Source organism: Saccopteryx bilineata, chromosome X (assembly GCF_036850765.1).
Source record: "Saccopteryx bilineata isolate mSacBil1 chromosome X, mSacBil1_pri_phased_curated, whole genome shotgun sequence".
Lineage (NCBI taxonomy): Eukaryota > Metazoa > Chordata > Mammalia > Chiroptera > Emballonuridae > Saccopteryx > Saccopteryx bilineata.
The window spans coordinates 127,682,168-127,696,500 of NC_089502.1; the positions used below are offsets into that span (position 1 = coordinate 127,682,168).

Genomic DNA, 14,333 nt, shown 5'->3' on the forward strand with positions numbered 1-14,333 from the left:
ATGAACAACTAAAGTGCTGCAACTACAAGTTGATGCTTCTCATCTCTCTTCCTTCCTGTCTCTATCTCTCTCTCTCTCGCTACAAAAAAAAAAAGGATTGGGAGAAACATGTTTGGGGAAATTGTTTTTAAAATAAAAACACTAAAAGAGACTTCTAGGACTTAAAAAAAAAAAACTAAACTACTGTTTTAAATCATGCATACTACCAAACAAAATGCTGTATAATTTATAAAACTATGGGAAATCATAGCAATTACTATAAATGCTTTAGACTAAAAAAATAAAAGTCTAAATACCAAATCAGCAAATTTCTTTTAGGAATTTGGAACACATTTAAATAGGTCATGACATTTCTAAAAATTAATACAGGGTGGGCAAAAGTAGGTTTATAATTGTGAGTATGCAAAACAGTATATTCTTGCATTATTATTAATTCTCATATTATTTTCCATATGAACTGTAAACCTACTTTTTCTCACCCCTGTATATATTCCTTAGCTTATATGTAGTACCTTTTACCTATAAGTTGCTTTGCAATCAGTAGAAGAATAGCAACATTTAAGAAAAGCAACCAGCAGTCTTCTTATATTAAAATTTACAGCAGAAAAAAAGCAGTAAAATTAGACCATTTTTCTCAAACCTCCATTAATTCTATTAACAGACTGCAAAGAAAATCCAGGCACATTTGCCCTTTCAAAGATTCAGAATTAAAAATAAACCTCTTAAAGTATGTCAAGTCAATGCCACTTGATAACCCAGCTTTTACAAAGAATCTAATTTTATAAAAATCAATATCCTCCAATGAACAATCTTACAATAGTAACATGGATGTACTGTTTTCCAATATACCAAATGACAGTAACAGATCTATTACAGAGATCTCGGTATACATTCCAATTTATTTACAGCAACTATGGAGGTCAAATAAAAAGTCAACTGAAGGCATCTGGAGTCAGGACAAGTATAATCCATGCCGCCTCTACTCCCACTAGCACTGCAGCACTAGCTGGTCTGAAGACCAGTAACTACACGGGAAAATGAGGCGGAACCTATAAATCACTACAGGATAGTATTTCATAGATGACCTCTAAGTGCCTTTCCAATTCTGAAATGATCCTATTACATATTCAGAATCCTAACTGGAAAGCTCAATAATCATCACAGTGCTGACAAAGTCGCAGGACAGAGCCCAGAGAACATTATGCATCAAATGCAGTCACTGCCTTTTGGGGACGTCTACCTAATACCTTCTCTGTAAAAGTATCCTCCAGTCCCATAGAAAGGCCCTCCTTCGCAGCCATGTTTGTATACCGTGAAACCACTCCTGTGGGCACTGCTGACAGAACCAGGCGGGCTAGGCACGTCTGTAAGATTACCTGTTCTGGGAATATGGCTGAAAAATAGCTCCCAAGCATGAAGGGGGAACTAAAAGACACGTAAGTTCAGGAGCTGGATGGCAAATAGACATATTCTGCCACATGTACAAAGAAGCAGAGGAAAACAATATACAAAGACGGTATGTTAATTTATATCTTTTATGGCTAGAGTGTCAAATCTAACCAATTTTCCTACTGAAAGTCAGTTGTATCAGCTTTATATATAAATATTAAGCCCTACATAAAACTATTGATTGAAGGACCACTGATTAATGTCCATGTGAAAGCATTCAAAAAGATATTTTAAAAGGCTGTGTAGTGAGTAGGATCATTAAGAAGTGCTTCCAAGGACAAAATTTAAAAGACTGAAAATATCAAGTGTTGAAGAAGAAGAAGAACAACTCGTACACATGGCTGGTAGGAGTATAAACTGGTATGAATACTTAGGGAGACAGACTGACAGGTTCTTATCAAACTAAACATATACTTGCCATACAAACCAGCAAGTTCACTCCCTAGGTACCGACCCCCCCAAAATGAAAGCCCATGTCCACAGAAAGCACAGAAAGGTCTGTACAAGAATATTCACAGCATATTATATTATTAAAATAGCCAAAAACTGCCTGACCTGTGGTGGCACAGTGGGTAGTATCGACCTAGAATGCTGAGGTCACCAGTTCGAAACCCTGGGCTTGCCTGGTCAAGGTACCAACAAGAAGCAACTACTATGAGTTGATGCTTCCCAATCCCCCCACCTTCTCTCCCTCTATCTTCTCTCTAAAAACAAATAATAAAAGCCCCAAACTGAAAACAACCCAAATGCTTATCTCAAGAGAAAAGTGTAGAATATTCCTCAGCGACAGAAAGGAAAGAACTAATAATGCAACACATGGATCTCAAAAACATTACGTTGAACAACAACAAAAAAAACCACCCTCAGACACAAACAAACACACTCCACCTATGTGAAGTTCTAGAACAGGCAAAATTAAGCTAGGTGACAGAAGTCAGATCAATGGCCGACATACAGGAGAGGGGACCGACTCGGAAAAGATGTGTGACATGCCAGAATTCATGGGTGGAGCTAAAGCAGTGCTTGTAGGAAAATTTATAATTGTAAATATTTATATTACAAGAGAAGATCTGACATCAACTAAACTTCCTCCTTAAGAAATGAGAAAAGAAAAAAAAAAGAACCTAGAAAAGGAAGGGCAAACTAAACCGAAGAAAGCAGAGAAAAAATAAAGAGTACAGCAAAAAGAAATGAAATAGAAAACAAAAAAGCAACAGAAAAATCAAGGAAACCATAGGTGCTTCTTTGAAAAGACCAATAAAATGGACTAACTTTTTGCTATACTGACAAAGGAAAAAAGAACACTCAAATTACTAAAATCAGGAATAAAAGAAGAAACATCACTACTGACTCTAAAGAAATAACAATGATCATAAGGAAATATTATAAACAATGTTATGCAACAAATTATATAACCTACATGAAATGGACAAATTCCTAGATAGACACAAACACCCAAAACTGACTCAAGGAAAAATAGGAAATCTGGAAAGACCTGTAACGAGATTGAATTAGTAATCAAAAAGAGAAAAGTGTTAAGAGCAGATAATTTTCACCGGTGAAGTCTATCAAATATTTAAATAACACGAGTCCCTCACAAACAACCCAAAACATAGAAAAGGAAGGAACACTCCCCAACTCGTTCTATCAGGCCAGTATTATCCTAACACCAAAACCAAAGGCATTATAGCCCTTATGAATCCAGACCAAAACAAATTCAACAAAATACTAACAAACCCAGCAATATATAAAAAAGGCTATACACCAAGACCCAGTGGGCCTCATCCCAGAAAGGTGGGTTGGTAAGATACCCTTTTGTGATAAAAAAACAAAACACTCAATAAACTAGAATAAAGTAGGAACCTCAACCTGATAAAACTTTGACATTGGTGGAAAACCCACAGGCAACATCATACTTAACAGTGAAAGACTAGATGCTGTCCAAAGACCAGGAACAAGACATGGCTGGCTGCTCTTGCACTTACTTCTACTTAACATTGTACTGGAGGTTCTAGTTAGGGCAGTTAGGCAAGGAAAAGAAATATAAGGCATCCAGATAGAAAAGAAAGAATTAAAACACCTTTATTCACAGAGGATATGATCTTGTATACAGAAAGTCCTAAGGAGTCTATAAAACTATTAGAATAAATGAGTTCAGCAAGGCTGCAGGATATAAGATTAAAATACAAAAAGCAGTTGTTTTTCTGTACATTAACCTGAATAATACAAAAATGAAATTAAAGACAATTTCACTTAGAGTAGCATCAAAAAGGACTAAATATTTAAGAATAAATTACATTTTAGTAAGTGTAAAATTTGTTCACTGAAAACTAGAAAACATCATTGAAAGAAATTACCTATGAAAAGACCCAATTTTCATGGATTGGAAGACTAAACCTTGTTAAGATGACAACGCTCCCAAACTGATCTACAGATCCAATACAATTCCTATCAAAATCCCAGCAATCATTTTTGCATAAATTAAGAAGATAATTCTAAAATAAAATGTGATATACTGCCATACAAAGAAATATTCAACAATAAAAAGGAATAAAGTACTAATAATACATGCTACAACACGGATGAATCTTAAAAACATTATGCAAAGTGAAATAAGCCAGGCACAAAAGATCACATATGATACCATTTACTTGAAATGTTCAAAATACAAATCTATAGAAGCAGAAAGAATAGTGGTTGCCTAGATCTGGGAGGGGTGGAGGGATTGAGGAAAGTTTCAAATAAAAGGCAGGTGTCTTCAGGGAGTAATCAAAATGTCCTAATATTTACGGTGGTGAAGGTTACAAACTCTGTGAATACACTAACAGCCATTAAATTGTACACTTCAAGTGTCTGAATTGTATGGTAATGTGAATTACATCTCAATAAAGCTGTTAAATAAAAAAGGCACAAAACTAGTCTGAGTCTCCTTCCTTTTCTGACCACTAAGAAAGGACATAATGTACCTTTTAAAAGGTAAAACTAAATGCCAACCCTTTGAGTTCTCTTCCTTTTTTAAAATTTATTTATAGCCTGACTTGTGTTAGCACAGTGGATGGGGCATCGACCTGGAATGCTGAGGTCGCCGGTTCGAAACCCCAGGCTTGCCTGGTCAAGGCACATATGAGAAGCAACTACTACAAGTTCATGCTTCACACTCTTCCCCCCTTCTCTCTCTCTCCTCTCTAAAATCAGTAAATAAAATATTTTTCTAAATGTTAAAAACAACTTATTTATTTTAGAGAGGAAGGGAGAGAGAGAGAGAGAGAGAGAGGCAGACAGATGGACACCAAAGTGCTGCTCCACTTACTTATGCATTTATTGATTGACTCCCATATGTGCCCTGACCAGGGATCGTACCCACAACCTTAGCGTATTGGGATGATGCTCTGAGCTATCCAGCAAAGACTGGTCTCTTCTTTAACTACTACTTTTAATCTTAAAGTCAAGAGCCCCCAGTTGAACACAAACCTCTGTAAATTTCTGAGTCTCTGAAGCAACTCTCTGTACTGTTGTAAAACAAATGTTGAATTCCTGAATGATGGAAGGATATAAACTGTTGAAGTCCAGCAGCAATATGAACTTATCATAAAAACCTGCAATAAAAAAGCCACGTTACAGAAAGTCTTTTTATTTATTTACTTTTAACATTTTAACTGTTTCATTTATTTATTTATTTATTTATTTGAGAGAGAGAGAGAGAGAGAGAGAGAGAGAGAGAGAGAGAGAGAGAGAAGGGGAAGGAGCAGGAAGCATCAACTCCCATATGTGCCTTGACCGGGCAAGCCCAGGGTTTTGAACCGGCGACCTCAGTGTTCCAGGTCGACGCTTTATCCACTGCGTACCACAGGTCAGGCACCAGAAAGTCTTTTTAAAAGGCAGATTTGTCAAAATATCACTTTAGAAGCACTGTGCTGTGAAGGATATTAGGAACAATGCACTATCCAGAGCTGTGAGGTAAACAAAAGGAAAAGAGTCAACTACCACTCTATAAAAACGACTTGGACTAGAGCGAACACTCAGGTCACAAAAGAGATCGCCTCTCACCCTAAAACCAGAGACAACAAGTCCTTTCCCCAGAAGCCGCCAAAGCACACTATCGTTAGGACAGGCAAACACTGTCCCGTATCAGTTACTACAGACAGGTATCATTTTTATATCAAAAAAGGCTGTTAAATTCTTCAAGCAAGCTTTCCTTCCCACCTCCACCCTCAAAATATTTAGTGATGTATACCAATGAGTGGTTATATATATTTTTTACAATCACACGTTCAAAGAATAAAATGAGCAGCCCACTTACTTGCACACGAACGATGCTAAAATCAGACAAGAAAAAAGAATGCATGTCAGCAGTGGAACGATCCACCCTTTTTACTTGCAAAGGGTGAACAGAAAGCTACTATATTTCTCTAGGACATTTACAACGAGTTTTCTTCACCTTAGGAAGAAACCGAACAAAAGTAAACGTCCACTAATAAGACAACCATAACAGCAGCAAACATTAAAACCTTAGTGTCAGGCACTATACTAAAAAACCGCTTTTATTCCTTATATCTGTGCTTGAGTACATGTTATACTTATCCTCACTGTACAGAAGAGGAACTGAGGCTTACAGAGGCTAAGCAGGAAGCCCAAGGTCACACAGCTAGAATCTGAGCCCAGACCTATCTAACGCCAGAGACAAGTGCATTACTGATCTGTTTCATTACAGCTAATAGTTTAAACTGTCTCCTACTCAACTGGATAGAATTCATATTAATTCCTGTGCAATAATGTGAATTTGCACCATTCATCTGTACACTTAAAACTAATTAAGATGCTAAAAAAAAGATTATTTGTACTCTGTGTACCACAAAACATCTTTGCCATTGATGACAACAGGTAAGTTATTCTCCTGTTAAAGTTCAATTTGGTGGTTACTTCTAAACTTTCTTTAATTTTGCTGTCCAATAGTTATGAGACCTACTTGCTAACCTACGAGGTATAATTCAGGTCTTCTAGTTTCTCAAGCCTAGCTCCCTCTGCGTTAAGAAATCCCTTCACACCAGGGCAAGCCAGTTCGCCGCCAGCCTTACCAACTTTAGGGTCCAACACCAAGCCTCCCGCATAAGCTGCCTTCTTCCGTCCTTTCTTGTATTTATGGGCGTCTCCATCGATGTCTTCATCTTCGTCTCCCTAAAGTCAAACGGAAAGTCACTTCACCAGCCAGTGACTAATTAACTAATTAAATTAATAAGTTTTATGATCCCCCCTTTTCCAAATGCAATCCACAGTTTTAACAAACATTTTTTACTTTTAGTTAGTGGTCCTTCCTACTTGTGGGGAAAGACAGTAATTGCAACATGTTCATGAATCCAAATGAATGTCAAAGATGCTAGTCTCTGAAACAAATTATCTCTGAGCTAGTAACTATGCAAATTTTACTTTAAAATAGGTCTGCTTCATAGAACTTCTCTTTTAAACTAACAGATACCAGAAATACAGCACTTTAATAGTATGTAAAAATTCAGATTGTACAGGAATCTCCTTAAATTCATTACTCTAACATTCATGATGTAAAAATACAAGATTATTTCATATGGATATTACTATTATCTCATCATTAATATGGACACCTTAAAATAAGTATGTCCTATCCTGAAAATGTATTCTGAAGTAGTTTGTTAATGGCCTACATTCAGTGTCTCAGCAGAAGTCAAATTTCTCTAAGTTAATATTCCCATACCAATTTTGATAATGTACACAAAACAAGCAAATATAATAGCCTGAATCATTTTAACATTAAGTCCCCATTTGAAACAAATGGAAAGTTTTTCAGTGCCAATAAAACAGAAACTACATATTTGTTTCAATGTGACAGAGACCACTCCAGATACCCACCAGTGGTGACCTTCACACTACCAGACAGAAAAATCTAACAATGCAACACAAAAATAAAAGCTCACTGGTTCAAGAAAATAAAAGTTTAACTGGCATGTTACCATGGATAGGGCCAAGGTAGAAAGACACTTTCCATGTATGGCCGCCCATCGAGAGGCCTAATGCCTCCCTCTAAGAATTTCTTATTTCCTTTGAGCGATGGGCACACAATGCAACCAACAATTCAAATGCTATAGAGATGTTCACCTGAAACCTATGTTCTCTTTTTGATCAATGTTACCCCATTAAATTTAATGTCAAAATAAAACAAATTAAGTAAATTAAAAAATTTCCGATTTTTTAATTTTATTTTGTAATTATGTGAGAGCAGGGGAAGCAGAGAGACAGACTCCCACATGCACCCAAACCAACCAGAATCCACCTGGCAAGCCCCCTATGGGGTGATACTCTAACCATCTGGGACCGCTGCTCCTTTGCTTGGCAACTGAACTATTTTTAGTGCCTGAGTCAGAGGCCAGGGAGCCATCCTCAGCACCCAGGGCCAACTCATTTGAGCCAATTGAGCCATGGCTGCAGGAGAGGGAAAGGGGGGGGCGGAGAGAGAGAGAGAGAGAGAGAGAGAGAGAGAGAGAAAGAGAGAAGGGGGAGAAGGGGGAGAAAGGTGGAAAAGCAGATGGTTGCCTCTCCTGTGTGCCCTGACCGGGAATCAAACCAGGGACATCCATACACTGGGCCGATACTCTACCACTGAGCCAACCAGCCAAGGCCTCCAATTTTGTCATTTTAATCTGTTCAGAGAAAAGTGGAGAAGGAAATGACCAAACAAACACAACAGAAGAAATCTGACTCAGTTTCTACATACATATATAGGGGATTATTTTGGAAGATGTTATCACAGCAAAAAAAAAAAAAAAAAAAAAAGCTATATAGGTAATAAAATGAGGGATGAGAAAAAGCAAAACACTATTATACAATTTCAGACCCACCAGTTTTTGCTGAGGCTTCCTGAAAATCTGCTTGTCAGGCACAATATAGTTGTTTTCATAAAATGCATGAAGCAACAAGAACTCATTACGCTCTGCTCGTCCACCCATCAGCGTCCTAGACTATTAAACAGAATTTCTTTTTTCAATTTGAGCTCAAAATCATAACAAACAGCAGCAACTTCAATTTGGTAAATTTAATCATAGCACTTCCTTCAAAACCATTCCTCATAACAAGGGCTGTTTTTCTTTAAAAGGTACTAAATTATTTCTAGCATTTTCTTTAAGCATTATAGTTAAAAGAAGACAAAGACAGCTTAAGATACTGACTTTGGCTATTTCCTTACTCCCGGAATGGACCACAAATGAGACAAATCCAGCTGTTGGAGATGATCCTTATGTTCACCCGAATTTTAACATGCTGCACCTGGCTTCCCTCCCCTCCTCCCAACCACTTCGTTTCATAAAAGAAGCCCAGTTTCCAGAATGCAAGTTACTCATTTCATAATGAGTATTTTATTTGATATTTTATATGCATTTAGACTCATTATCCTGTAACAACTACCCGAAGCAAACACTGACTCCGACAGGAAATGCCCCCCCAAGTTAAATGTACCATGATGTTCCCGGCGATGTTAGTAATCTGCAAGGCTAATGGAAGAACATTCAGCTCACACATGATCTGCAAAATGAACCTGGCATCTTTCCAGGTGTGTTCCAACAGGTTCAGCAAATGAGATGGTTCACTGTACAGAAAAGCAAGAATGAAACAGAATCAAGTAATTAAAAGAGACAATGACTATAATCAGAACTTCATAAAATGTTACAAAAAAATATGGTGTAAGTAACTCAAGCAACGACACCTCAGCTTTGGAAATAATTAAAGTAAGGTCGGGATAAAACCACTGGTCCCAATGCCCTTCTCCAAAACACAAAAATACCCCACAAAGAGAAAGTGAAGTTACGTGTTAACTAAACCTGAAAACTACCTGAATCCTTTCATTGATGCCAGCTGGTAAGTATGTCTCACATACCCACCATGTGCAGATAGCCTGTCCTCTGGGGGCCTGTGTCCTCATGGGGGACACAGAGTATAAGAAACAAATGAAATGTATAGTATGTTATATAATGCTCAGTTAAGGAGAAAAATTTAAGAAGAAAAAGGGAACATTAAGTGTCAGGAGCAGAGTCTGAATTTTCAGTCAGGGAACCAGGGAAGTTCACTGAGCGTAACTGGATATCTGAGGGGAGAGCTCAGGCAGACAGAACAGCACATTCAAAGTCCTGCCCGAGCTGAGTACAAATCTGGCAGTTCTAGGACCAGGAAGGAGACCTATGGCTGGACCAGAGAAAATGATGGAGAGAACAGAGGATAAAGACAGAGTTAATGGCAGAGACACACACTACATAGGATCTTGTAAGTCAAAATAAGGACTTTGGTTTTTCCTGTGAATGAAACGAAGTCACTGGAAGATGTTGAGCAGAGTGCCATGTCTGGCTTGACTTTAGCAGGGCCATCTGGTCCTGAGGTCGAGAACAGAAAGCAAGGGTTCAAGGGCAGAAGCAAGAAGACCAGTGAGAAGGCTAACATAAGTCCGGGTCATCCAGGAGAAAGAGAGTGGTGGCCGGGACCGGGGTGGGTCCAACGGAAGGGAAAAGAACTGGTCAGATCCAGACATGTTTTGAAACCAGAGCTGTCAGGATTTCCTGATGGCTTGAACATGACAAGTCTGAGAGGAATCACAGATACTCAGAGGTTTGGGGCTGAGGGTGACTTAAGACGTTTCCAGCAGTACCAGAAAGAGTTACCATTACAAAAGGAAAGACTACAAGAACTCAGGGAGAAGATCAGGAGCTGGTTGAGTTGGAGGGTCATATTAGACACCAGGTAGAACAGGCAGGTGCATCCAGGAGTCTGGACTTCGGGGGAGAGGTCTATGCTGAAGCTCTGCAGGTGGGAGCATCAGCACCCACATGGTGTTGAGATTTCTGGCACTTGGTGAGATCAGCTAGAGAACAACACAGTCAGAAAGAGAAGCAGGCCTCGGCTGCGTGGCTCAGTGGACCAAGTGTTGACTTTGCATCGACCTGTCATACCAAGGTTGTGGGTTCAATCCTCCGTCAGGGCCACACGAGAAGCAATCACTGAGTACACAACTAAGTGGAACAATGAGTTGATGCTTCTCTCTCTCTCTCTCTCTCTCTCCCTCCCTCCCTCCCTCCTCTCTCCCATCAAGGGAAAAATTAAAAGAAAATAAAAGGTGCCTTGGCCAGTGGCACCTTGGATAGTGTCGTCCTGAAGCTCTGGGGCCCGAGGGCACCAGCTCGACCCTGAGGTCACTGGTTCAAGCACAAGTTAGGGCTCAACCCCAGGGCACTCAGTGGTTGAGCCCCGGTCAGGGCACATATGAGAAGCAATCAATGGGTGTGCAACTAAGTGGACCTATGAGTCAGTGCTTCTCTCTCTCTCTCTCTCTCTCTCTCTCTCTTCCTCTCTCCCTTTCTCTATTTTGAAAGAAAAAAAAAGGAGAGAGATAAGCAGTCCAAAAACTCGGGAGGGGTGAGCAGAAAACAAGAATTAGCCAGCGATGTAGAAGAACCCTTAGCTAAGAAACAATCAGGCCGGCCTGGTGACAGCTCAGCTGGTGAAGGTGTCGTCCCGGTACGCAAAGGTTGCCGTTCAACCCCAGGGCACACAGAAACAGGTGGATGTTGCTGATTCTGTCTCTGTCTCTCTCCCCCTTCCTCTCCCTAAGATCAAATTAATTTAAAAAAAAAAGAACACGAAGTTTCAGTTACACAAAATGAGTAAGTTCTGGAAATATAATGTACAGCATTGTGACTATGGTTAACAATATTGTATCATACACTTAAAATTTGCTAAGAGGGTAAATCTTAGATGGTCTCAACACACAAAAAATGTAACTGTGAGGTGATGGGCAAGTTAATCAGCTTGACTGTGCTGATTATTTTGCACTATATATGTATAACAAACATCAAGTTGAACATCTTAAATATATACATTTCATGTCCATGTTAGCTCAATAAAGCTGGAAGAATTGAACAATATCTCTAAATAACTTAGTGATTTCTCACTTTTTATATTTCTAAAATATTTACACCAATTCCCAAATTAATGCCTTATGGGTGGAAACATAAACATCACATCAATTTCCAAACTGCTCTTAGGAAATATGAAGATGGTGTTATGTGAGGGACGGAGAGAGATAAACCGATGAAATTAGAATAACTGGCGGACAGGTCTCCCTCCATAACACCAATGCTCCTAAGGGTGGCCCTGCTGTCTTTGCTTTGGCTAATTTTAAGACAAACTCTGAAGCATCCAGGCTCATACCTGTACATATTTCGTATATTTTCCATTGGGATTACAACCCTTTCGGTTTTCAGAATCTGTTGAACAAGTTCCGACAAATGGTAGCTTTTACAACGAATTAATTCCTTTGCCGAAATTTCCACATCACAGATCATTCGGCCACAGGTAGCATTTCTTTCACCAAATCCACTCCTGCCCTACAGGGGAGGACAAAAAGCAAGTCCCATGGAAAAGCAGACACTGAGGACATTTCGTACTAAGTTGCTTTGGAGCTGGCCCCAAAATTAGTGATGAAGCTCTCACTCTTCCATTCACTCAGTCATCAAACATAGTTCAATGACACTTTCCTAGGCACTCAGAGCAGTGAGCAAAACAGAAAAGATTCCTGATCTCATCTGAAATGTACAACAAAAAATAATATCATAAACAAGAAAGTCTAGTTTTAGGGGTAACAAGTCTATGGAAAAGGGAAAAAGTAGAGAAGGGTGAGGGGAAAAGGAATTTAGGGGAACTGTGTCTTAAATGAGGTAGTCAAAGCAACCTCACAAAGAAGATGCTATATAAAGAAAACCTTGAAGAGGGTAAGGGATTAGTTTAAGCAAGTGTTCTCATGAAGTGTTAATAAGCACTCTACCGGCCCTGGCCGGTTGGCTCAGCGGTAGAGCGTCAGCACAGCGTGTGGAAGTCCCAGGTTCGATTCCTGGCCAGGGCACACAGGAGAAGCGCCCATCTGCTTCTCCATCCCTCCCCCTCTTCTTTCTCTCTGTCTATCTCTTCCTCTCCTGCAGCCAAGGCTACACTGGAGCAAAGTTGGCCTGGGCACTGAGAATGGCTCCGTGGCCTCCGCCTCAGGTGCTAGAACGGCTCTGATTGCAGAGGAGCAACGCCCCAGATGGGCAGAGCATCGCCCCCTGGTGGGCATGCCGGTGGATGCCGGTCAGGCACATGCGGAAGTTTGTCTCTCTGCCTCCCCCCCCACCCCGACCCCTGCTTCTCAGTTTGGAAAAATAAAAAAAAAGTAATAATAACCACTCTATCACCTCAAAGATATCAATAAGGAAAGAAGCAAGAGCAGCAGCCCCAATTCCACTCTACAGCTGCAGAATTCTCTGGAAAGCATCACAAAAGGTACAGATTCCTAAGCTGTCTGATGAGACAACATGTCTATTTTTTTAATAGACCTTAAGTAAAATAAGATTTCAAGCACTGAGCAGTATCAGATTTAGGAAAATAAAGGTGCTTCAAACAAAACCACCAAAATCTCCCTAAGGAAGCAAGCAGGTAGGATGGAAGTGCACGGGCTTTAAGAGTCAGATGGTCCCGGGTTCAAACATCTCGGCTGTTCCCCTTACTAGCTCCGTTACCCCAGTGAGAGGGAGCTAACGTGGAAGGCACCGAGCCCACCGCCTTCCTGACAGTGTCAGCTCCCTCCCGCTCTTCCTTCCCGCCGCCTTCCTGAATGGTCCTGGGTTCAAACATCTCGGCTGTTCCCCTTACAAGCTCCGACACCCCAGTGAGAGGGAGCTAACATGGAAGGCACCAAGCCCACCGCCTTCTTAGACAACGTCAGCTCCCTTCCGCTCTTCCTTCCCACCGCCTTCCTGAATGATCACACTCCATGACGTCAGAGCTGTGCACCTCTGCTCGATGGCCTAGTGCTTGGTGAAGCTGAAACGGAGGTAACATCTATGCACTGTCACTAGAGTCCAATAGCTCATTTTATAAATGACCAGCGGCTTTTATCGATAAAACGCTAGATTCAAAGGAAAAGATGTTTAGTGCCAAAGTTAAAATGTCCTATCACAAGACAACCAATTCCTAGTCAAAGCATATATATAAGTAAAAAGAAAAAAAGCAGTATTTTGAAAATTATCATTACCCCAAGCTTTGGCATGTTGGATCGCTTCAGTCGACCTATCTTGGACCAGTAAGGAACTTTGCACACATTAATTCTCTGCAGTAACACTTCCAGCTCAAACCCGTAAATATTATGACCCTAGTCAGAAAAAGAAAGCAGCCAATAACATATCAAACACCAATTAGAAGATTTCTCTTTATATGCATAGAATTTCGTTGCCCTTTCTTTTTCTGGTCTCTAATTGAAGGCATCATGAGCTTACCTCCGATTGGAATCCTTTCTTCTTCGGGAATGTATTCATCAGCAGCATTCATTAGCCCTGACATTCACAAAGCTGCTAAGCAGATTGCAGGAATAAACTTTACCTCGTCCTAATTGATGCAAGGTTCACATAATGTCTTTTAATTTGCAGCTCATCCCTCAGTGTTGGAGGCAAATGCAAATTATAATGTCCACACTTTTTACGTGCCCAGTAAAAGCTGAATTCAAACAATTCCATTTACTTCCTTAAAAACTGAGACCCTATCTGCTGTGTGACATCTGCATAGGCTTCCAGAAAACTCAGGAACTGCATCTAATTTCTTCCCACAGAACTGAGTTCAAGTTCAAACACTACTGATTTAGACTCTTAATCAATGTGCAACACAGTAACTAAATAATAACACTCGATAGTTCAAATAAGAAAGTTGTAAAGAAAAAAAAGCAAAAAGGACACACAAATGACACAAAGTAGAAAATATCTCAAAAATATAAGCACATTTTCCATGTCTAGAGAATTTCCATCATGTGATTACTCTGGTTCACTGCCTAGGCTTATTTAAAAAAACAG

At 39.8% G+C, this 14,333-nt stretch overlaps 1 protein-coding gene and 1 non-coding gene across 3 annotated transcripts in view; both read right to left on the reverse strand.

The window, feature by feature from the left end:
• POLA1 (DNA polymerase alpha 1, catalytic subunit) overlaps positions 1–14,333 on the reverse strand; it is a 333,405-nt gene that overhangs the window by 274,812 nt on the left and 44,260 nt on the right. For both annotated transcript variants that reach the window (XM_066249441.1, XM_066249440.1), the window contains exons 19-24: positions 13,526–13,642; positions 11,668–11,843; positions 8,929–9,058; positions 8,316–8,435; positions 6,525–6,624; positions 4,921–5,045 (exon numbers count right to left, since the gene is read on the reverse strand). In XM_066249441.1, coding sequence (XP_066105538.1) covers positions 4,921–5,045; positions 6,525–6,624; positions 8,316–8,435; positions 8,929–9,058; positions 11,668–11,843; positions 13,526–13,642 — 768 coding nt within the window. The remainder of the gene's footprint in view (positions 1–4,920; positions 5,046–6,524; positions 6,625–8,315; positions 8,436–8,928; positions 9,059–11,667; positions 11,844–13,525; positions 13,643–14,333) is intronic.
• LOC136318027 (small Cajal body-specific RNA 24) lies at positions 5,791–5,920 on the reverse strand. Its single transcript, XR_010727998.1, has one exon. It is a non-coding gene; the product is annotated as a small Cajal body-specific RNA 24 (non-coding RNA).